The sequence below is a fragment of the Sparus aurata genome, chromosome 10, assembly GCF_900880675.1.
Source record: "Sparus aurata chromosome 10, fSpaAur1.1, whole genome shotgun sequence".
NCBI lineage: Eukaryota > Metazoa > Chordata > Actinopteri > Spariformes > Sparidae > Sparus > Sparus aurata.
Genome location: NC_044196.1, coordinates 5,646,538 through 5,671,273, shown reverse-complemented (window position 1 = coordinate 5,671,273; position 24,736 = coordinate 5,646,538). Strand labels below are relative to the sequence as shown.

General features: G+C 41.3%; 2 protein-coding genes across 2 annotated transcripts; one reads left to right on the top strand and one right to left on the bottom strand.

The window, feature by feature from the left end:
* Nucleotides 1–9,968: 9,968 nt before the first annotated feature.
* On the bottom strand, nucleotides 9,969–14,426 carry LOC115589805 (butyrophilin-like protein 1). Its single transcript, XM_030430966.1, has 5 exons — nucleotides 14,329–14,426; nucleotides 13,642–13,983; nucleotides 13,006–13,290; nucleotides 12,796–12,915; nucleotides 9,969–12,294 (listed from the first exon to the last, which is right to left on the bottom strand). The coding sequence occupies exons 2-5, from the start codon at nucleotides 13,940–13,942 to the stop codon at nucleotides 11,732–11,734; spliced, it is 1,269 nt and encodes a 422-aa protein (XP_030286826.1). The 5' UTR covers nucleotides 13,943–13,983; nucleotides 14,329–14,426; the 3' UTR covers nucleotides 9,969–11,731.
* A 1,262-nt stretch (nucleotides 14,427–15,688) lies between these two features.
* On the top strand, nucleotides 15,689–17,527 carry LOC115590441 (low affinity immunoglobulin gamma Fc region receptor II-like). Its single transcript, XM_030431800.1, has 5 exons — nucleotides 15,689–15,785; nucleotides 15,915–15,977; nucleotides 16,241–16,507; nucleotides 16,807–17,049; nucleotides 17,352–17,527. The coding sequence occupies exons 1-5, from the start codon at nucleotides 15,731–15,733 to the stop codon at nucleotides 17,525–17,527; spliced, it is 804 nt and encodes a 267-aa protein (XP_030287660.1). The 5' UTR covers nucleotides 15,689–15,730.
* Nucleotides 17,528–24,736: the final 7,209 nt, after the last annotated feature.

The window sequence follows — 24,736 nt, the reverse complement described above, 5'->3', positions numbered from 1 at the left end:
TATTTTTATCCTTCAGAGAAACTGGGGGCTGACGGTTATAATGCTACATACTACTATGTCTCTATGCTGCACAGGAAAAGGAAGTGTTGCACCGTCACCTACATCATATTTAGCCTTAGTTCAGTCTGATCTTCAGACAGTTGGAGACGAGACGGCATGGAGGTGACAGCGCTGTGCATCACACTGAGTGAGTCTGCTTTCTTTTTTAACTCTGACATCAAATCTAATCAGAAGAGTTTGATAGAAAATACACTTTGAATTGAAAACAAAATCAGGTATGATCAGATCAAGGTTTAATATCAGTTATACATGTGTAGACAATATGGCTGTGTTCACAGATACATCTCTTACCTCATAGTTCCTGTGTCATAGTGATGTTAATCATAGATCATATATCGTAGTATCTTTTGTGAGTTCTGTTTTTGTAACCATTGGTTTTAAAAAGGAATGCACATTTAAAGAACTAACTTGGGGCCATCGTGGCTCAGGTAGAGCAGGTCGGCCTATGCTCGGAGGGTCGGCGGTTTGATCCCCGCCCGGCCAACTGCTGCATGTTGTGTCCTTGGGACAAGACACTTCACCCACCTTGCCTTGTGTGAATGTGTATGACTGCTGTATGTTGAGGTGGTGGTCAGAGGGCCTGTAGGCGCTGAATGGCAGCCACGCTTCTGTCAGTCTGCCCCAGGGCAGCTGTGACTACTATCGTAGTTTACCACCACCAGTATGACTGTGTGTGAATGAATGGAACCTGGAACCCTGTCAGGCGCTTTGGGTGACTTTAAAGCGCCATACAAATCCAATCCATTAACTGGTCATCTTTATAGCTGACTGTGTTTAAATATCAAAGCGCAGCTTGCACCTAGCTGTAGAGCAAGTACCAACTGTTATTGGGCAGTATCATAGTGTTGTGGATGTTTATCACAATGCACAATATTGTTATGATCCTGGTCCAAACTTTATCCTTAAATTGACTTTATGATCACATTATTATTATTATTATTATTATCATGTGCACCAGTCAGTCTGTTCTTCCAGAGCTGTGGCATTGTGTCACAGTGCATTTAACCTCTGACCTTTCCGATATCAAACGGCATAAGTTTATCATTCAATAATTTTAGACATTTGTATGTCAAATGTTATTGTACATATTGTGTGAATTCTTGAGTAGTGGTGTAGTCTCTTGATACTCTCTAGCTTGATGATAAAAGAATTTTGTGGAGGCAAGGCTAGGTGGAATCTGAATCAGGGTGGCCGCTCCCTGGTTTTCTCAAATCCTGGCAAAGTTCTGCTCAATGCTGTGTGCCCTGTGCTCTACCAGAAATCCTCTCGAACCTTCGAACATAGGAAATCTACAAGTAACCACCCCGACCTTCTCTCCTGTGCAGGCCGTTTTAAAGTCCCTTTTCCAGTACACACCTACTTCTCCTAATTGGTCACTTTGGTAAATTATCCAAAGAATAAAATCTAGACCTTTGATACAAACCTAATCTAATGATGCTCAGCAGTGTTACTTGTTGTTAGATGCAGTGGCTGATTGGCTGTTTATGCCAAAGTAAATATACACACACTATAAAGACATGAACTTTGTCTGACACCCTGCTCTTTTTTTCTTTCTCTCCAGTGGTGAACGTATTGTTGCTGCTCAATGTTCAGAGTGGTTACTATGATCACAAAGCTGGTGAGTCCAGGTTTCTTCTTTGATTGAATGAACATAAACAGGACATTTCAACAATTCTTTAATCTTTGAATATTATACACCAACATGGATGGAAACCTGTCTCTTATTTCCCTAACAGATGCAGCTTTTCTTCACATTGATCCAAACAGACTGCAGTTCTTTGAGTATGACTCAATCTCATTTAACTGTGCCGAGTTTCATGGCCCAGCTGACTGGAGGGTGATAATAAAGGTTCCCTCAAAAACTGCTCGATATGAGACATCTACAGGATCGGTGAAGATTAAACCAGCTTTTGTATCGCACAGTGGAGAATACTGGTGTGAGAATAGAAATGGAGAGAGGACAGACTCTGTCAACATTACCGTCACTGGTACGTTACAGTGGTCAGCTAGCTGGTCACCATGTGTAACTCCACAGCTCATCTCAACAAACGGATCCTGGTGATTCCTTTTGGATGATGTTCACTGACTGATCGTGGTCTTTTTCTGCATGATTACTTGCTGATTTGTTTTCTTGTCCAGCTGGTGACGTGATCCTGGAGAGTCCTGCTCTCCCTGTGATGCAACGACACAGCGTCACTCTGCGCTGTAGAAAAAGGGCGACATCCTTCAACCTCCCAGCTGATTTCTTTAAAGATGGCCACTTCAATGGGACTGGATATACAGGAGAGATGACCATCAACAGCGTTTCCAGGTCTGACGAAGGACTCTACAAGTGCAGAATCTCTGGGGCTGGAAACTCTGCAGAGAGCTGGCTGGCTGTTGGAGGTGAGACGTATCATTGTTTCATTGTTTAATCATATATAGAAAAAACTCGAAATACAAATAGAATAGGTTAAAATACGTTTTCATACATACTAACGCGTAGTTTACATTAGATTAGATTGTCTCTATTGGACGAAATCCGTCTTTGCGATTGACAGAACACAGTTGACATAGCAGCATTATCTACAATCAAACTACGGTCACAATGCAGTATCACACACAGATTTCCTAAACACTGGAACTGGAATACAAAGAATATTGACGATGGCCTACAGCAACATGTAGATGCAGCTCCATGGATAAGGGGAACTACGGAAAGAGGACATATGTTGACCTATTTTGTGATTGAAATGTTTTGTAACTTTGACGAGACAGCTATGTATGAGCTTACTGGCTGATCATGTAAACTGCTTTACATTCAACACAAACAAACAAACCATCTTTTCTCATGGTGTTGACAGCGTATGTTACTCCTGCACCTCAAGACACAACATCTCTGGAGACTCATGAGGCTCCTCCTCATCCTCTTGGCCGTGGCTCCCTTCTGCTCTCCATTGTAGTAACACTGGCCGTTGCAGTTTTCTGTGTGGTGGTACTGCTGTTTGTGTTGGGACTGCTACAGCGTCAGAAACACAGAGGTACTGAAAAAATACTTACCTCTATACTTAAATTATCTAATAAAATGTCTACCTTAAATAATACACATAAAAAAAGTTTTTGTTTTTCATTGAAGCAATGATTTTTGTATTTATTGTACAGCTGCAGTCATTTTGTCTGAGGTACCAACAACAGAATCAGAAGAAGGTAAGTACCAAGTCATAAGTATTACATTGTGTATTACCATAATTTCAGAAATGAATTTAAATTAGACAGTCTAGTCGGAGCTCAACACCTCGAGCCACAACATTTGTATTTTTTTTTTCTTAACTTTGAACTGAATTGATTTAAGTTTCAGGAGAAAATAAAATAATACAATGTGTAAATAAAAAAAAACGTTTTAACAGATATATGTCTATCTCAGTCCTATTAAATCTAACCTTTTACTTTTATTTTTTTTTAGACCATTGCAGCGTACCTGAGCCACAACGGCCCATGTATACTAGCGTCAGAATACACAGGAATAGAGGTATTTCTCTGACAGTTGATCAGCTAAATTTAAGTGTTTCATCCTCCTGAATGACTGAGGCCTGGAAAAAACATTAGAATGCTATGTTAACTTACAATGCCCAACTATTACAACAACAAAAATCACAAGCTGATAGTTGATAGTTGAAATAGATGTAAATTATGTCAAAACAACAAACCGATGTGCCTTAGGTGGCTACTGTATTACAAACCCTGTATGGGATGGTATGTGGAGGTCTGACCAAATATCGTGCCAAAGTATGTAGCAGCCCCGCCAGTTCACTGTGTCAGCTTCACCTTTTGCCACACCAAGGTGTAAAAAGCAGTAAATGTTTTCATTCCAAATTCAAATTTGAAATGATAAACATGCAACATCGACATAGACTTTCAAAATAAAGCTTCCAGAGTAATATTTCAGGCAATAAGCCTCAGTTTCTGTTAAATTGAGTTCAAAATTAAGTTAGTTTTGTTACATACTAGATCCATCCATCCATCCATCCATTATCTTCCGCTTAATCCGGGGCCGGGTCGCAGGGGCAGCTGCCTGAGCAGGGACACCCAGACCTCCCTCTCCCCGGACACTGCCTCCAGCTCTTCCGGGAGGACCCCAAGGCGTTCCCAGGCCAGCTGAGTGACATAGTCACACCAGCGTGTCCTGGGTCTTCCCCGGGGTCTCCTCCCGGCGGGACATGCCAGGAACACCTCCCGAGGGAGGCGTCCCGGGGGCATCCGAAACAGATGCCCGAGCCACCTCAGCTGGCTCCTCTCGATGTGGAGGAGCAGCGGCTCTACTCCGAGCTCCTCCCGGGTGACAGAGCTCTTCACCCTATCTCTAAGGGAGCGCCCTGCCACCCTGCGGAGGAAACTCATTTCGGCCGCTTGTATCCGGGATCTCATTCTTTCGGTCATGACCCAAAGTTCATGGCCATAGGTGAGGGTCGGAACGTAGATTGACTGGTAAATCGAGAGCTTCGCCTTTCGGCTCAGCTCTCTCTTCACCACGACGGACCGATACAACGACCGCATTACTGCGGCCGCTGCACCGATCCGTCTGTCAATCTCACGCTCCATCCTTCCCTCACTCGTGAATAAGACCCCAAGATACTTAAACTCCTCCACTTGAGGCAGAAACTCTCCTCCCACCTCGAGGGAGCAAGCCACCTTTTTCCGGTCGAGAACCATGGCCTCGGATTTGGAGGTGCTGATTCTCATCCCAGCCGCTTCACACTCGGCTGCAAACCGCCCCAGGACATGCTGGAGGTCCCGGCTCGAAGGAGCCAACAAGACCACATCATCCGCGAAAAGCAGGGATGAGATCCAGTGGCTCCCGAACCAGATCCCCTCCGGCCCGTGGCTGCGCCTAGAAATTCTGTCCATAAAAATGATGAACAGAACCGGTGACAAAGGGCAGCCCTGCCGGAGTCCAACATGCACTGGGAACAGGTCTGACTAACTGCCGGCAATGCGAACCAAGCTCCTGCTCCGGTCGTACAGGGACCGTACAGCCCTTAACAGAGGGCCTCCGACCCCATACTCCCGGAGCAGCCCCCACAGAATGCAACGAGGGACACGGTCGAATGCCTTCTCCAAGTCCACAAAACACATGTGGACTGGTTGGGCAAACTCCCATGAACCCTCGAGCACCCTGCGGAGGGTATAAAGCTGGTCCAGTGTTCCACGGCCAGGACGAAAACCGCATTGTTCCTCCTGAATCCGAGGTTCGACTATCGGCCGAATTCTCCTCTCCAGTACCCTGGAGTAGACTTTCCCAGGGAGGCTGAGGAGTGTGATCCCCCGATAGTTGGAACACACCCTCCGGTCCCCCTTTTTAAATAGGGGGACCACCACCCCGGTCTGCCAGTCCAGAGGCACTGTCCCCGACTGCCACGCGATGCTGCAGAGACGTGTCAACCAAGACAGCCCCACGACATCCAGAGACTTGAGGTACTCAGGGCGGATCTCATCCACCCCCGGTGCTTTGCCACCAGGGAGCTTCCGAACTACCTCGGTGACTTCGGCTTGGGTGATGGATGGCTCAGCCTCTGAGTCCCCAGCCTCTGCTTCCTCTATGGAAGGCATGTCAGCGGGATTGAGGAGATCCTCGAAGTATTCCTTCCACCGCCCGACGATATCCCCAGTCGAGGTCAGCAGCTCCCCACCTCCACTGTAAACAGTGTTGGTGGAGGACTGCTTCCCCCTCCTGAGGCGCCGGATGGTTTGCCAGAATTTCCTCGAGGCCGACCGGTAGTCCTCCTCCATGGCCTCCCCGAACTCTTCCCAGACCCGAGTTTTTGCTTCCGAGACTGCCCGTGCTGCCGCACGCTTGGCCTGCCGGTACCCGTCAGCTGCGTCAGGAGTCCCCCGGGCCAGCCAGGCTCGGTAGGACTCCTTCTTCAGCTTGACAGCAACCCTTACTTCCGGGGTCCACCACCGGGTTCGGGGATTGCCGCCGCGACAGGCACCGGAGACCTTGCGGCCACAGCTCCGGACAGCCGCATCAACAATGGAAGTGGAGAACATGGTCCATTCGGACTCAATGTCCCCAGCCTCCCTCGGGATCTGGTCAAAGTTCTCCCGGAGGTGGGAGTTAAAGATCTCCCTGGCAGAGGGTTCTGCCAGACGTTCCCAGCAGACCCTCACGATACGTTTGGGTCTGCCAGGTCTGTCCGGCTTCCTCCCCCACCAGCGGATCCAACTCACCACCAGGTGGTGATCAGTTGACAGCTCAGCCCCTCTCTTCACCGGAGTGTCCAAGACATACGGCCGGAGGTCAGATGACACGACCACAAAGTCGATCATTGACCTCCGGCCTAGGGTGTCCTGGTGCCACGTGCACATATGGACACCCTTATGCTTGAACATGGTGTTTGTTATGGACAAACTGTGACTAGCACAGAAGTCCAGTAACAAAACACCACTCGGGTTCAGATCGGGGAGGCCGTTCCTACCAATCACACCCCTCCAGGTAACACTGTCGCTGCCCACGTGGGCGTTGAAGTCCCCCAGGAGAACGACGGAGTCCCCGGTTGGAGCACTCTCCAGTACCCCTCCCAGGGACTCCAAGAAGGCCGGGTACTCTGCACCGCTGTTCGGCCCATAAGCCGAGACAACGGTGAGAGTCCTATCCCTGACCCGAAGGCGCAGGGAAACGACCCTCTCGCTCACCGGGGAGAACTCCAACACATGGCGGCTTAGCTGGGGGGCTATAAGCAAGCCCACACCAGCTCGCCGCCTCTCACCGCGGGCAACTCCAGAGTAGAAGAGAGTCCAGCCTCTCTCAAGGAGTTGGGTTCCAGAGCCCAGACTGTGCGTGGAGGTGAGCCCGACTATTTCTAGCCGGTACCGCTCGACCTCCCGCACCAGCTCAGGCTCTTTCCCCCCCAGCGAGGTGACATTCCATGTCCCCATGGCTAGAGTCACCATCCGGGGATTGGGCCGCCGGGGTCCCCGCCCACGACTGCCACCCATATCCCACTGCACCGGCCCCTTCTGAACCCTCCCGCGAGTGGTGAGCCCACGGGAGGGCGGGCCCACGTTGCTCGTTCGGGCTGCGCCCGGCCAGGTCCCATGGGCACAGACCCGGCCACCAGGCGCTCGCCTGCGAGCCCCAACCCCAGGCCTGGCTCCGGGGTGGGGCCCCGGTGACGCCGATCAGGGCGACGTGCACGTCCTCGTTGTCTTTTCTAGATGTAATTTAATAAAGATTTACAAGAGTTAAAGATCTTAAGTATGTCATTCAAAGTAAGTAAATCTGGCCCCTGGTTTCATGCCGGAATATAGACATTGTTACAGACGTGAAATTGATGTCTTTTCATAAACTGTTACCACAATATAATCCATATAACCCATGGTGTAAATTTAATCCATGATGTAACACACCGTGACACTAAATGAGAACTCTCCTCGAGATATCAAGTTAGAAGACCGTTAATTTAGTAGTAACAATATACTGCTGCAAAACTCCGCTAGCTTAGCTGGATTTCTATAGTGAAGTGAGCACAGCTCTCCACTGTCCTGCAACAGCTTCCTGGTGTGTGGAAATCCCGACGCGACAATTACCAAGTGCAGTAGAGTTCAGCTGCTCAAGGATGAAAATATATGATTGTGACTCCATGGAAAAGCAATCAAAGGCCATATGTCCTACGTGCCATATGTCTTACGTGCCAGTTTATAACAGTTATTATCAAGAGCGGACAGGGAATAGAACAGAATTGAGAATTTCTAACCGCACTTGGTAATCGTCGCATCGGGACTTCCCCACAACAGGAAATTCTTGCAGGACAGTTGTGAGTTTTGTTTGCCTTTCAGTTGAAATCTAGCTAAGCTAGTGGAGGCTGAATGCCCCGGACTATGTGCTGAGACCCTATCTGTACTGTTGCTGAAGTTTGGTGCTGTTCTGAGCATTATTTGTGGCTTTTTGATGATGGTTTCTTGTTGGAGGCATATACTGCAATGTATTATGATCGTGTGGTCATTTCTGAGGTTGTTAAAACTCATTAAATTAACTTGATCTCTCGAGGGGGTTGGTCTCATTCGATTTTTGTTGTCTAACCTGAAACGCATTTTAACATTGACTTGTTTGCCAAAGCCACAATCTTTACTTTACCTTTAACCATATGTTAGTCTCCACATGCAGATTATGTAGGAAACTAGAATGTTACAAATGTCTACTGGAAATGCTCTTCCCCATTGATTAATTATTGTACAGTGTTCAAGGGTTTGTAGCCTTACCCCATGTATTTATTTTTTTAATTGATGTAATTATTCTAAACTTTGTTCTACAGAGATTTCCTTTTCGTTTAAGATGCCAGAAACAGAATCAGAAACAGGTGAGTATCAAGTAGTTTATTAAGAAAAGTACTTACACATTGTGACATTATCCCATATGCATATACTATTATTAAGTGAAAAATGTCCTGTTATAACATAATAACTTGAAATGTGTCGTGTCATAACGTGAAATACACTTTAATATACTATTTGTCTATTAACTGCAGTAACATTGCATATATCGGCCATTATAGAAATACATTTAGATAAGATATATATAATAAACAAGAGGGGACCTATGATACATCCTTGGGAAACCCCAGGAAATAAAGCAGCATAACACATAACTGTCTGTCTTCATACTACAAAATGATTTATTATATTCATGTTTTCAGTGGATGAACATGGACGTGTACCTAATCCACAAATACCCACATACGCTAGTGTCAGAAAACCCAAGAAGAAGAGAGGTAATTTTCTTTAAATTATATTATGTCTACTAGTTTGACACATAATGTTCATTTACTTCATATTCTTGGAACTTGTTTCTTGTTCTTTTCACAATTCACGTGAGAATTCCATAGATCGATTTTAGAGTTTTATGGTTTGGTTTGGTAATTTGCATTTTTTTTATGAGTGGGGGCTACAACTGAAAATGTTATCCAGACAGGAAAACAACTTAAGCAAATGCTTGTGATAAACCAAAGATTGTATACAAAATTGGGATTAAGAGAAATACAAAGAAGGCTGATCATAGTGTATATATAAATATATAAATAAATGTGTATGTATATATATATATATATATATATATATATATATATATATATATATATATATATATATATATATATATATACATTTATTGTTACAGGTAGTCAAAAGGTTATCACATGAAGGATGCAACATATGCTGTCACAACAACAAGGAAGGAGAGAGGAACGTAATGCACATTTTACTAAATCTCACTGGTTATATAAAAGCTTGACTGAAGTGTTAATCTCTTATCATGCATACGATAGCACCTTATTTCTACTCAATTGACCACTATAACTCTGTATCTTCCAGGTTACTGACAGCAAAAAACCCACTGAAGGATGGATGAGAAACAGTGATTGCAAGACAGAAAGAAATGCAACCTTACGACATACTTCTATATATATATATATGTATATATATGTGTGTGTACATAAACATGGTTACATGAAAGAAATTGTACGTAGAATGGCAGTTGAGAGCATTTTAAAATAGACTAACGTGGTTCTCAGACTTTGAGATCAAATTAGCCTTTATCTGAGAGTTTTGCAAGTCTATTGTTGAAAGTTTGCAGTTGATTATAGTGTGACAGACTCTACTGGCCCCGTCTGTTAACACATCTGAAGATGCTAGTTACAAGAACAGACTCGCTGCTGCTAGTTTTAAATGTAGTCTCTGTGGTCAACCACTATCATCAGTGTCACAGATCTATAATAATCGAATGTGAAACGTAATCTGTCAAATGAAAAAAAAAAAAACTTGCAGATACACGGTACAATGTCATGTCATGTTTTGTGTTAAGTAAATGTCCACGTGTCAGCACTCATAGCTCAATGCTGCCCTCCAAAGACAAAACACTGTCAATGAAAAAGAAGGATTGTATATACTGTGTTTATTCTAAATCACTAAAAGCAAATGAAGTATTGAAGTGTAACCCTGCCCCACAATCTGGGCTTTAACATTTCATGGAGGTGATGGAACACATAAAAAAACATAAAGCATTGTTATTACACTTAATGGTTCTTCTTATCCATGGATGTTGTGCTAATCATATAACCTATGTAAATACACAAAAGGCAAAGTAAAATTCACATATAAACATAAAAATGTTTTGTTTGAATAAATTAAGAAACCACAAGACACAGAAGCACAAAAGAAAACAGATGATGAATTCAAACCCTAAAAGTGTACTTAATACAATCACAGTATGAAAAATGTCAACTTTTGATGCTCACATGAGACATAACCCAGCATAAGTTAGAGAGCCATGCTAGCAGCTCTATAGGCCTGCACTTTGAGCTAAATGCTCAAGTCAGCCTACTCAAAATGACAATCGCAATTTTGAACACTTCCTTACTATGTTCATCATCTTAGTTTAGTGTGATAGCATGCTGACATTTGAAAAATAGCCCTTCACACAAAGCACAGCTAAGGATGTTAGAAAGTTAGTGTTGGACAAATGATCATTTTGACCAGATGATGGCAGTAGAGGAGAAGCAACAACAACCAACAGCTGGCAGAAAGACTGTCTTACATTCCATGTTACTTATCTAAATGATATTATATTTCTAATATACTACACAGAATAGAACAAATATTTGCAATAACATTGATCAGCTGTGATGGTAAGTTGCCATTGAAAATAATTTAATGCATTTGGAACTTAGTGATTCCATTGTGTCTACATATTCCACACAAGACAATAACAGATATTTAGTGAACAGGATTTAACCAGTCTTAGCAAATTGTGGCTTATTTTGAAAATGTAATTGTAATTGTAATTACCAATTATTTTGCAAAGCGTTTTTACAGGGTTGATATTGGTTATATCATGTACAATCGATTCATGAAAAAAAAATAGTCCAAGAATGAAAATAAGATGATAAGTGTCTGTGCATATAAGATTATCACATTGCTCTGGTTAAGTAGAAAAGACATGATTGCCATTTGTCTGTACAGAATTTTATATGTGTATTGATTCATGAATTTGTAGGATGCCAACTTCACTTTTCTTATTCGCACACATGCATGTTGACAAATGCCACATTAATCGTCAATGATTAGTAAAAGTTAATAAAAACTTGATGAAAGATTCGATTTAGGATTGGCCTGTACATGTCACTGAAGAAAACAGTATCTGTCCTCACTATATTACAATATATTAAAAAACAACTGCAATGCAACACCAACAATAATATGAAGTATATGAAACTGAGATGCCGATCAGAAGACAAGGAGAAAAACAAAAACAGAAAAAAAAGAAAATCAGAATACTAGAGCATCAAGCTTAAGTAATTTTCACTTTGTCTTATGTTCATGTTCATTGTGTGAAAACAGAGTACACAATATATTTAACAATATATCTGATGGATCAGCATGGTGTCGCAGTGGTGAGCACTCTTGCCTCAGTGGGATTAGAACCCCTTTCTGGTTAGAGTTTGCATGGGTTTTCTCTAGTTTCCCCCACCATGCACCAAAGGATTGTTCTCCTTCCAGTGTGCTGGTTCAGATCTGGAGTGGTCACCAGGTGTGACCCTCACCAGCTTCTCCTTTGGGATGGGTTAAAGGAGCTATTAGTAATAAAAAGGTTTTTTAATTTTTTTACGAGTTGGGAGTGAGATTCAAACATAATTTTTTCCTATTCTATGATATGTGACATAAACGAGGACTCTGCATCATTAGTTTTACGTTTTAATTCTCTGACTGCTCTGTTTTCATCAGGATCTAATCTCTTTTCTTCCTTTAGTTGTTTATTTACTTGTTTCTGGTCTTCTTCTAGCCTCACCTTCATCTCTGTCATCGTAATAATCATTTCTTCTGTGGTCTCCATCAGTTTCTCTGTGTTCAAAAGCATTTCATCACGTGCGGCAGTTCTTCTCAGTATGATCTCTTTTTTCTTATTAAACCACTTCTTATCCTCTGTCTTCACCTCCTTTTCTAAAATCTCTGCAAATATCTCAGAGACTCGCTTTTTCTGGCGCTTCAGATCCTCCTTATGCGTCTTTAATGTCTCAATAATCTCTGTCACACCTATCAGTTGTATCCCCTTTTTATCTAACTCTTCATCAAGGCTTTTGTTTCTTTTGTTCATGTGGTTCTTTTTCTCCTTTTCAGCTAGGAGTAGGGAACTCCCTCTGTCTGACCCCGTCAGAGAATGACGTTCTCCCAGCTCAGTTTTATCTTCATGGTTTGTCTTGGTCTCTGTGATAATTGAAATTAACAATTAAACGTGTTGTATTTGTCTTAATTTGCTCACTTGTGTTTGTACTAGAAATAGAATCACAACAGAACTATATGATATGGACAACAATTATTTAAATTGGTCCAGTAATAAGCAAGAACACTACAGTGAGCAGCCACAAAACAGACTACAGTCTAACCTGACATGTTGATTACACACCATCAATGAACATCCAGTAAAATTGGTTGTCTCTGCCACTAACTCAAATTGCTACTGTAACTGTGGGACAACATTGTAGAAAAAGATCTTTACAGAAAAATAAAACTTTGTTTCTTTGACAAGCCCAGAAAGATTACACTGCTGCCCATTTTGCAGCTGTTGGTTGCAGCCCTCTCATAATCACTGGACCAATTTCAAAAACTGTTGTCCACATGGGAAAATATGATTTGGTAGAACATTTCCCAAGATACCCTATAACTGCTGGATTACTTAAAATCAAGAAAACTGAATGTGTGACTTACGGATTTCCTTACGTCCTATTAAAAATGCACCCACGACAGCTGCAAGGAAAATGATGAGGCCAACGACGGAAACAATGATGATACGATTGACGGAACAAGATCCAACCACAAATAGATCTCCTGAAATAATGATAAGATTTTGTCTGCAATAAACCCAACTTAACTATAAATAAAAATGTTTACGTGGATATATAGATATAAATTATTTACCTGGAACATGTATATGTGCCTCTCTGGTCTGGTTGGTGCTGTTCTGTTGGACTCTACAGGTGATACTGCGGTGTCTCTTCTCCACAGTCACTCTGCTGCTGACAGTATAGAGGTCATCAGGACCTCTGACTGTCTCTGTAGGTCCAGCAGAGAGGAGGTTTCCCTCACCGTCCAGCCAGAGCACCTCAGGTTCTGGATACCAGCCTGTAGAGTTACACTGTAACAACACTCCACTGCTTTCACTGCTGAGTCTGGAAAGCCCAAGAACAGGTGAGGAGACCAAACCTGTTGATGAAAAATTCACAATGATTGTTTAAACAATAAGTTAACAAGGACTAATACTACATTGTTTATGTGCTGAAATCTTGGCTGGCAGCCATTGGCATGCAACCTATTTTTAAAAGACAGAATGTAGAATGCACATTACCCCCATTAAACTGCTAAAGTCAAGCTTGATTTTTATTACCAGATTGCCATTTGGCATCTGCATGAGACACACTTTGCTGTAAAGTAACTCGAAGGTAAACCCATCACGTCACATTTCTTTCTTGAATGTAACAAAGCAGTGTCAATGTGTCAGTTGTCTTTTTGTTTTGCATTTATTTTTACAGGATAAATGAATATATGCTCACTTACCCACGGCGAGCTTCACTTCAGATTTTGTTCCCTGTTTGGGGACAAAGCATCTGTAAATTCCCTCATCAGACAGCTTCACTTTGGAGAGTTTCAGGGAAAGGTCTCCACACTTCAGTTTGTTGATGGACACTGAGGTTCTCCCGATGTAGGACGGATTCTGATCAATCAGGAGTTCCACAGCTTCTCGTCTCACATGGACAAACCTGGGATTCAGGTCAGCTCTCGCCCACTCCACAGTCAAGGAAACAGCATCGGTGGCAGGTTCCAGGTTACATGGCAAAATTATGTCATCACCAACCATTGCTACTATTGGCTGAGGTTGTCCAATCACTTGAGAGTGGCCTGAAGAAAGATAGGTATTCTTTTTAACTCTCGCTTCAGCTCCTTTGTTGCTGTGGACATTCATCTGCAATCGTCATCAGGTTGAACTTTCTGTATGATAAAATGCTGCCAAACTTCCAACTGTGTCCTCAGTCAAGTGCCAATGAGCAAATGTCAGCATGCTAACGGGCTAAACTAAAGGGTATATATGGTAAACATTATACCTGCTAAACATCAGCATGTTAGCAAGGCATATTAGCATGCTGAAGCATTTAGCACAAACCACCTAATGCCTAAGCACAGTCTCACAGAACTGCTAGCATGGCTATAGGTTCTTTGTTTTGTTTTTATCATTGTGTAACTTACCTATACAAAAGTGTGCCAGGAGAACTAAGACAACGGTTCGATGTGAAACCAACAGACTGAGGTCACATGGCAGAGGTTTTATGGAGTTTCTGTTCTTCTGGTGAATCATTCTGGAATTCTGGAAATAAAAAGAAAATCAACTGTAAACCACAGTTTGTTAAAGCCTCAAGATTAATTATATGAACTCACTGCCTTGGCAGTCGCACACCATTAACGGAAGTAAAATGTTGGTTGTCTCAATACTGATTCTATACACCGTGTATTCAGTGTCACTAACTATTTATCGATTACAAAGGATTCAAGCTCAGCTCAAAATGTACCACCTCGTTCTTTCTTCGTCCAGTCTCTCTGATTTGTATTTTTAGTCTGAGCGTCAGGAGAAGTTTATGACAAGTATTCAAACTCACGGTCCCTTGAGTGACCTCTCTCAACTGTTACTCTTTAACTAAAAAGACACGGAAATTTCCTTACCTGTATTTAACAGTCTTGTCTCTTAAGTATCTGCTGTCATAATCTATCAATCTCTGCGTATGATGGCAACTTGGCTTTTGTCCTACAACCAGGCTATAATATGTTATTTCAGACACAGGAACTAAAACAAAATTATTGTCAAAAGCTTACATACCTGTTGTGTGCGATAAACAGTCTTCTAACCAGAGTAGACAGTAGGTTGTACAATCAAAGTCCAGTAATAAAATGAGATGTACTGTCAGCCTCGCCCACTATAATCAGACAATCTGTGTTGACTTTATTGTTCCTCTAAGTTACATTAATGTGCATACGAGTAACCTCTCATTTTTCAGGAAATATGAGCCTGGGTTTTTCAACCCATAAACTGACTGTATGGAGATAGACAAATAACATCAGGGCATCACAATATGTAATTCTAAGCCTGCCAACACAGTCATGCATCATTAAACCTGCTTTGCCAACAGACAGATATTCAAAGGTCTCAATGGTTGACTCCATTCAAGCAGCCCATCAGAAGAATTACCATAAAGGTATGGCACTGATAAACACATTACCGGACTTGGTAACTGTAACAACATTACTGCAAATCCTACAAGAAATGTGTTATATTACTCTGTCACTGCTCAAAGTAATATATTACTCTAACACATTACTTCTGTAGTGCGTTAACCCCATCGCTGGTCAGGGGTTCAGAAAACACATCTAGCAAAGATGGACTTTCTATACATTCTTTGGTGTGCCTTATAGTGGTATTCTCCAGTAGGAGGCGTAGTATAATGGTAAGTATGGGATCAACTACATTCATGATGAGTCAGTTGTCTGTGAACACGTGGTCAGTTTTCTGGTGTCAGCTATAGAAGGTGGTCTGTTGTTGCACAGGAAGAGGAAATGCTCCTCTATGTTGAGCTGTAGCTAAAACTTATTCAGTGTGATGCTCAGACAGTCAGAGGAGAACATGGAGGTCCCAGCTCTCTGCATCAGACTGTGTGAGTACTGACGGTTTGTCTTTTGACAATTTATGTATTGATATTAGTATCTCTATACAGATGATGTATGAGATTGGTGTGAATTCTTATGAAAAGCATGAATGTCTTATCTCTCTCTCATCTCTGCAGTGATAAACCTACAGCTGCTGCTGCTCTCTGCACAAGTTCAGCGTAGCTGTGGTCACAAAGCTGGTGAGTCACTCTGACATTTATTCTATAATTCTATAAACTGTAGTTGATATGTGAGGATTTGAATTGATGCACAATACCAACATTCATGTCAACCATGAATGCATATTTAGTGCAAAGGTGCCAAACTCTGGAAAGGGGAGGCATTTTAGTTTGTCATGAGGTATCTTTATATGGAGAGGATCTAGATCTGTACCAATACACCATCTGTTATGTACGAAAATCTAGAATGATATTTAATGTAGAAAATAATACTTTTCTTCCAGTCACAGAGGCAACTTTTCCTCAGATCGTCCCGTCCAGACTGCAGCTCTTTGAATTCGAGTCTGTCTTCATAAAGTGTGATGGCTTTTCAAATGATTTGACCAATTGGAGGGTGTTGAGGAAGATCAAGGGGATGAACACCACTTGTAACATTGGATGGGAGATATTGGGACCCTGCACCATTGCAACTGCCTTTTCAATGGACAGCGGAGAATACTGGTGTGAAGCTGAAGGAAAGAAAAGCAGCTTTGTCGACATCACAGTGACAGGTGTGTTCAGCCAATAGCAATAACAAAAGGTTTTAAATAGTGTCTGACATGCAGCTTTACAAAGATTTGTCCATTTGCGGGTGTACTGATTTCCATATTTTAATAATCAAATTGTAGGAAAAGGTGCCTCATAACACAAAGTGCAAATGGTAGTTTTAGAGAGTTATGTTAGCTTCTACATGCTACCTTTTGTTTGCCTTTTCTATATCTACCCTGTTTGTTTTCTAATTAAAAGCAACACTACATATTAAACTAATTTAACAAATATAAATATTTCTTTACCATCGCCTGGTGATCAGCTGGGTCTGTGATTCTTGAGAGTCCCGTTGTTCCTGTGACAGTGGGGGAAGATGTGACTCTGCGCTGCAGAAACAAGAAGTCCAACCTTATATCTGCCGATTTCTATAAAGATGGACTCCACATTGGGAGCAGCGCCACAGGAGAGATGACCATCTACAGTGTTTCCAAGTCTAATAAGGGACTTTACAGGTGCAACATCTCTGTTGCTGAAGTATCACCAGAGAGCGAGCTGACTGTCAGAGGTGAGAGATAACAGGGTCTCAACTTAATCTGTATTCAGACTGCCAGCCTAAATCTGTTTTTTGGCCAATCCAGATCATATCCACATTGATTTTAAGGAAGTCTAGACAACAAAAGACCACATGAAATTTTAATTTGATCCAATCCATCATTCAAATCTCATTTCTACTAATGGTACTCAGTCCGGCCGCTCTGGCAGCTCATACTGAATTTCAAAGTGTATTTTGTGTCACTCGCGGCATAAATGCAGATTTGCTTTTAATACTTAATGTTAAAAGCTATAATAATGTTATACATCTTGCAGAGATTGGATCCCGTCATGAAGACTGCCCTCCTTCTCCTGATTGCTTCCATTATGGCTTCACTGTGCTACGGATCATTGGGACTGTTTTATTGGTGGCTCTGGGGTTGGCGATGGCACTGTTTTACTACAGCAAAAAAAGGCAAAGAACTGATTCCAAGTTAAAGTATGCTCTTTAATGTAAAGTGTGATGTCAATATTTGCTTGAGATATCCTATGATTTGTCATCACTGCGGTCGATTTTTAGAAAGTTTCAATTTGATTCAGAGATTGCTGAAGTTATTGTGGTGTCTCCTGGTAAGTCAAAATCTTGTACATTTTTGAAATTGGTGTTTCTTTAATTTTCTTAGGAACATTGACCTTTCCTCCCTCTACCTGCGCTTTCGATTTTCAACAAACCGGTAAGCTACCTGTACATTTACACAGATCAGTCTGGAATCAATTAAGATCTTCTTTTCTAGATCTTGCAACCACATCACATCAACTCATACCATGAGCTCACCAAAGCAATTTCCAAAACATATGCACCATTTTGTGTACTGAATAACTCCATTAATGAAGGTTTTAAGCAATCTATGGCTCAAGGTCTAAAGCACAGGGTGCACGTGCTTTCAGAGTATGTCCAGTTATCTTTTACAATTTTGTTCCCTCGACAGCTCCATTTGGTTGCATATGAGCAAGTGCACCAACTATACGAGGAAGCACTGATGTGCATGCCTGTGTGTAATAATGATGTACAGATTAGAACATCTCTGGTCTGTGGGGAGAGATTGTTTTTCCATGGCTTTTACAAATCCTGTTTGTCCTACAGGTCAGACACAGCGGAGTTGCGATACTGAAAGTTGGAGGAGACATTCTGGTTGAAGGTGCATTTTATGTGTACAAATGAATAAATTGAATTAATGCAGGGGTGGTGATTTAATTCATCTGAGTCTGTACGCCAGCTCAGGCAATCAGCTCAAGTTCACTGCCACACTTACATGGCATACTTTTATATGAATAAAGCATGATAAAACGTTGTGGCTTTTACTGCTGCCGTGCCCACTGCTGTTTATATAGCATTTTAAAAGGTCCACCTTCACCTGTTTTCCAGGACAATTTCTCTTGAATGGAAAAAAAAAAACAAATCATAAAAAACTGTGGAAGTTCCATGGAGACAGGCTTTGTAAATACTGTAAATGATCATGTAGGTTCGGGTTAGGGTTGCCTTTTACTTATTAATCGCCAACAGTTGTTTATTTTAATGCACATTGTCTTTTGATCATTTTCTGTAAAATTCGAATTGTAGCTTCTTGACGTTTTTCATGTGTAAGTTTTAATGCATTATGTGATGCAGTTCACACTTTGAATTGCCTTAACCTTCTATTAGAATAAACTTGGTTTGAGTTCACTATTGTCTCTTATCTCTTATTGTCCTTATTTAGTATCGTCACTCCCTGTGCTGAGTTTGGTGCTTGGTTGACTGGAGTCATGAGGTCAGAGACAGAGATTAACTCTGTAAATAACTTATATCTATTCTAAATCTACAAATTGGCAGAATGAAAAACAGTTTTTTTTTTTTAGGAATATTTTGTCAGAATATAAGTCCTTAAAGAGTTAAGATTGTATTGATTTATGAACATAACATTTACATTTTTATATTTTAAGAGCATGCAACAAAAGTCATGGAAGAAAATATACTGACAGGCACTTAAAGAGTGTGCAGAGTATGCATCTTTCTGAAGACAATTCTAAAAATGACAATGTAAAGCATCAACTGGAGTACACAGTCTTAAACAGTCATGGGCGAAGCGAAGCATGTAAACGTGTTACAAAATAACTACTGTGGTCGACATAACCAGTGTGATAATTATCAGCCATCTGAGATCATCAACCTTCTCACAGCATCAGAGTTTATTTTGGAGACGGTGGTCTGTGTGCGCTGCCTCTTCATTCGTCTGAGTGCGTTCATACAAGATGCACTGCTGTTCATTTTAGATGCGCTCACCCACAGTGGTCACCCACAAACTAAACTCCCATCACTGTGGTTAATTACCAACAGCCCTTCATTCTGTAAAACACGTAAGCTGTGTTAGTGAGTGCAGCCTGTTCTCATGTCAACAAGTCAAATACAACAGCGTGGTCAGTGTGATGCTGTACTTAAATTACATGAAGCGCCCCTCTAGTGCAGTACTATGTCCCAAGGTGGAAGGTGGTCGGTTGAATAGGTCATACACTGAACTTTGTTCCCAGAGACCGGGGTAATGTCTAAACCAGAACGCATTTCACAACGTTAATAACTGTCAAAAACACATAACATGTCAAAACATGTGAAATGCTAGTCAGCAAGCTTTATTTTAGATGTCTAAGGGGAGTTTGCATCTGATTATAGTTAATGTGACCACAGAGCCGTTCACATCCAGAACTGAGAGGGTTAGGTCGAGTGTCAATTGTTGACCTCTGACCAACAAAGCATCCAACTAATGCAGTTCAATTTACATTGATGATGTTACACTGTTATGTTACAAATGCAGAGAACATAATATGGGTTTACTTTAGATAAGTTCTGGTTGCTTCTATCAGAGCAGTTCAGACTTCAGCGAAGCCTCAGAACCCAGAAATAAGCTCCACAGGAAGAGGAAGCGCTCACCTTATTGTGCTGTGTCTCAACCTAACGATCAGACAGTCAGCAGCAAGTCAACATGGAGGTCACAGCTCTCTGCAGCAGACTGTGTGAGTACTGAGTCCATCATAGATCACTGCATCCTCACTGTAATATCCTCCATGTTGCTACAAAGAAGTGTCTGAATTGGAGTTTTTCTTGTCTTTACAGTGGTGAACGTCCTGGCATTGCTGTGTGCACAGATTCAGCACAACGCTCACAAAGCTGGTAAGTGAATAACTCAAATATTTAAAGTTTTATATCCAGTTTATACTTGAGGCCAAATTTAAAAGGTACTTTTAACTGTTGACGAGATGCAAAATTAATCTCTGATCATAAAAAATACAGTTTTGTTGACAATGAATACATCGTTCTCAAAGAAAAATACTTCTCGAGAAACACATTTCATTTCTGTCTTGTTTTTTTCTTTGTCAGATGCAACTTTTCCGACTGTCACTCCACCCAGACTGCAGCTCTTTGAATATGAGTCTGTCTCTATAAACTGCAGGGGCATTTTTAAATATTTGAGCAAATGGAGAGTGATGAGGAATATCAGGGGAACTGACACTATATGTAACATTAGAGTGGAGATAACTGGATCCTGTACCATTGCAACTGCCTTTTCAACGGACAGCGGAGAATACTGGTGCGAAGCTGAAGGAAAGAAAAGCAACTCTGTCAACATCATAGTGACAGGTGTGTTCAACACATATGAACTTTGAATATTACTTAACCAAAATCATTATATTGATTATCCCGTTTAAGAAAATAATGTACACATTTTACAGAGCACCTACAAATGAAAGTTTACTCTTACTCGTTTTCAGCTGGTCCTGTGATCCTGGAGACTCCTGCTCTTCCTGTGAAGGAGGGAGAAGATGTCACCCTGCAATGCAGAAACAAGACAACTCCCTCCAACTTCACAGCCTATTTCTATAAAAACGGCCTTCTCATTGGGAGCAGCTCTACTGGACAGATGATCATCTACAATGTCTCCAAGTCTGATGAAGGACGGTACAAGTGTAAGATCTCTGGAGCTGGAGAATCACCAGAGAGCCGGCTTGTTGTCGGAGGTGAGAGCAAAACGTGTGTGGCCAACTTTTTCTGACTTAAGGCCCATTTTTATTTTTACATATATGATTTCTTATTACTGTTACTATTACTTATTACTATTAACACAGTCACAATTTTGTCAGGTTTAAAAAGGTGAATGGTTATAGTTAGGAAAGGATCATACTTCTCTTGAAATAACTAACGTACATTGAGAAGCCCCTTTATTTTCTTTTTTGTTCCAATATACAATAAAAGGGATCCTGAATCCTGATAGTCACTTCTCCACTCTGCTTTGGATGGTTGTATCTGTGTTACTTGCGGCTCTTCTTCTACTGTTTTTGGTGATGGGATGTTACTGCATAAAGCACAAAGGTAAGACATTTATGATGTTACATCAACATACACTTATTTATGATACCATTGCATTTCATAGAGCCACAAGATTTCAGTAACTTGTAGAATTTGATCCAAGGAGCAGGCTGATAAGGCAGCGCCTGATGGATTGTCACAAACATTGTCAATAATAATCAAAGCAAATGATAATTTGAGCTTATCTTAAGTATTTACCTATCTGGTTACCTATCACACTTCTATCCTATTGTGAATACAAGTGTGGTGTCACAGGCAGAAAGGGTTGCAAACCACTGAATTAATAAACTAACATTTTAGAAATAGGGTTAAAAGGTCACGCATGCGGGTTTAGAGTTTCTTCGCCTGCGTGTGCTTCAGGAGCATAGGTGCTTGTGGTAATTTTAGCTTTTTTATTAGCATCTCAGACAAAAACGACACAAGAAACCCACACACAGAAACAGGTAAACAGAATTGACTTAGCTTATTGGTTTACTTAGCTACTCCGTGTTGAGTAGTGAATCTGCAGCAACCTTGGAGCTTTGTTGGTAAAGTGGCCATGAGCACAACAAAGTGCAAGTCTAAACTGTGCACAGGATAATAAAAGGGTTAATAAAACTTATTAACAGTATTTTCTATTATTATTCTTTCTTTCAATCTTTGAAAAACAATTATACTCATGACAGCCACAATTATTAAGATCCAACTTTAAATACTACGTAAACCAACATCTGTATAAGTTTTCAACACAAATGTTAAGTTGGGTGTCATCTGCAAAGAAATGATTATACAATGTGAGTTATGCAGCTCAGGGGAGATATATACAGAGACTATTCAATTTGACTAAAATTAAGTCCTAAGGAACGCGTTCAAACAATAACTGGTCAATAGCATAAAAACGTACATCACCCCAATATTCCAATGTAGGAACCCGACCCATGCTGTTCTCCTCGCAGGAGGCCCGGCTGTGGGTCTGCGTGACCTCCCCCCTCCTCGTGAAACCTTTTGTGTCCTTTATCACAAAGGTCTGCCTCCCCTTTTCTAATTTTCTCCCCTCTCAACCTCATGACAAAATCATCTCTTATGTTATAAACTGTGACTTCCCAACAAAAGCCTATCTGTGGACTAAATATCCCTTCACCCAATTTCCAGTTAGAAGGACAAGAGCCGTGTGTCAAAGATGACCACCAGATGACTGTCCCATGTCACCATGAAATCAAGGATTGTAAAAGACAGCCATAAACATTTCAATACCAGCAGAAGTGAAAAGAATCCTGGTTTCTTTCCTGATCCAGGACACATATAAACTGAGACCTCACCTTTGCCTTAATGATATATTTTTCAACAGGAGGACCAGACCTACATTTTGATGTGTTTATTATCTTCCTGATGTAATCCTAACCCAAGTTTTAAATTTCTGAATTAATACCTTAATAAGTAATGTATCCACAGTGCCACCTTGTGGTAAACTTTGGTATAGTTCCCAGAGGACTTTCTTGAGTAATGTAATCCATAATCTTGTTTATCTATACTTTTGTCTTACCTCCGATATATGTTTTGAATGTATAAGTCAGCACTGTATGAAACAGGTTTGAGCCATCAATGCTGGCGGAGGTTATGTATCCATGTGTTGCATGTATCATAAGTGATTATTCCTTTTTCCTATTAAGCAATTTCATTTATTTCCTTTTATTCATGTAACCAAAAGGTTTATGTAAAAACCATGGTGGATTTAGGTGAACAGTCAACCGCGATCTCAAAACTTTCAGAAGGATAGTTTAATTCAGCAATAATTGATAAGTCCGCGATTAGATCTGTGACATCACTGGAGAAAGCGACTGGCCAAGCCGCTCCTCGGACCCGCCTACTACTAAGCCTTAAAAGACGGACACATCGGGTCCCTCACTCTCTTGTTTTCTTGTTTTTACGCTCGTGTTTTTCCCTCGTTTTTTTCTTACTTCTATACTTTTTTGCTACGCCGCTTAACTCTTTTATTTGTCAACATTTGATTCCGTGCCTTGCTAATTTTTTGCGACCTGCTCTGAATTATCTGAAACACGGGTTGCATATTCTTCCAAGTGATGATTTTCGCTTTTGAGAAAACTTTTATTTAGAAAATTCAGAAGAAGCCATTCTTGTCTATTCTTGTATTTAGTGACTGAGGACGATTCGCCGGCCAACGTTTCATCCTTCAGTTTTTTTTGAACAAGAAGTTTAATCCGTTAATAAGTCAAAGCTAAATCTTCACCACTCCAAAGAGTGAGACTCTGACTAACGCATCAAAAGTCCGGTACAGAAATCGAACTGTTCAAGAAGCCAGAACTGCACATCCAGCGGACCAGAGAAGTCGATATCCAGCCGAGCCCGACGGCCCGCCACAAACTCAAACGGAATTCCCTTGGGCAAGACGAATTACGTCACGAGAGGGAAGCCCCTCGTCATCGGCCTGCGGCCGAACAGCTGGTGCATCTACAGCTGAGACGAGTGAGGATCAGAGGACACCCCGTGGACCTCCCCTTCTACAAACAAGTAGGCTGAAATCTCTGCACACAGCTGGAGTCAGAAAGATCAGAGTTGGTGTCTATAAAGCTTCGACTTCTACTTTATAAACTCATAGATAATTTCTCATATCGTACCCTTAGGATAGGAATTACTCCCGTGATTTTGTGAATGAACGGAGTGTTACACTCAAATCCACCATCGTTTAGAAGTCTGTTGTTCAATAACTCACTCCCACAATCTACACCTTTTCTGTTATTTGTTATTACTCGTTTGAATTATTATCTCATATCATTTACTCTGCATTTATTTAGTCAATAAACATATTTAATTTTATGTCGTTGTCTGTGCACGTTTAATTTTAAGTGGAAACTCGATGGAGACGTGGAAAGAAGTCACTACTTCAGAATAAGAGACTGATTCAATTGATTTCAACTGTTTAAGACAAACTTGTACAGTTGAATTTGAATAATGTCCTTTGGATTATTCAAACTAGCTTAACAAACGAAGGTGGTGCCCCATATGAACTGTAATTAACTACCAGTAATTAATTAACCCTTTTTCTATCAAGTGATAGTCTCCTACGCCGATGTTTCATTTATTTGCTGTCCTTGTCTGTGACTCTCTTTATCAGATCAATCCTTGACTGCACAAGTTGTCCATACTTCGAGCACGGGTAAGACTCCACAGCCAAGTCCACTAAAATCCATGTGACTCTTACGTAGAGCCCACCCCCCAAAAAAACCTTCTATTGTTGCTTTTTATAAGACCTATATTCTTTTATAATTTAAACAAAGTATTTTCTGACTGGCATCCTTGTATTTCTTTTAACAACAGGACCAGGAGC

Bases quoted from the DNA above. Each gene is read 5' to 3' on its own strand.
- LOC115589805 (XM_030430966.1), bottom strand. From the start codon at position 13,942: ATGGTTGGTGATGACATAATTTTGCCATGTAACCTGGAACCTGCCACC. The intron at 13,291-13,641 runs GTAAGTGAGCAT...TTTCATCAACAG, and splicing joins TGAAGTGAAGCTCGCCGTGG to GTTTGGTCTCCTCACCTGTT. The intron at 12,916-13,005 runs GTAAATAATTTA...TCATTATTTCAG, and splicing joins GGCACATATACATGTTCCAG to GAGATCTATTTGTGGTTGGA.
- LOC115590441 (XM_030431800.1), top strand. From the start codon at position 15,731: ATGCTCAGACAGTCAGAGGAGAACATGGAGGTCCCAGCTCTCTGCATC. The intron at 15,786-15,914 runs GTGAGTACTGAC...TCATCTCTGCAG, and splicing joins AGCTCTCTGCATCAGACTGT to TGATAAACCTACAGCTGCTG. The intron at 17,050-17,351 runs GTGAGAGATAAC...TACATCTTGCAG, and splicing joins GAGCGAGCTGACTGTCAGAG to AGATTGGATCCCGTCATGAA.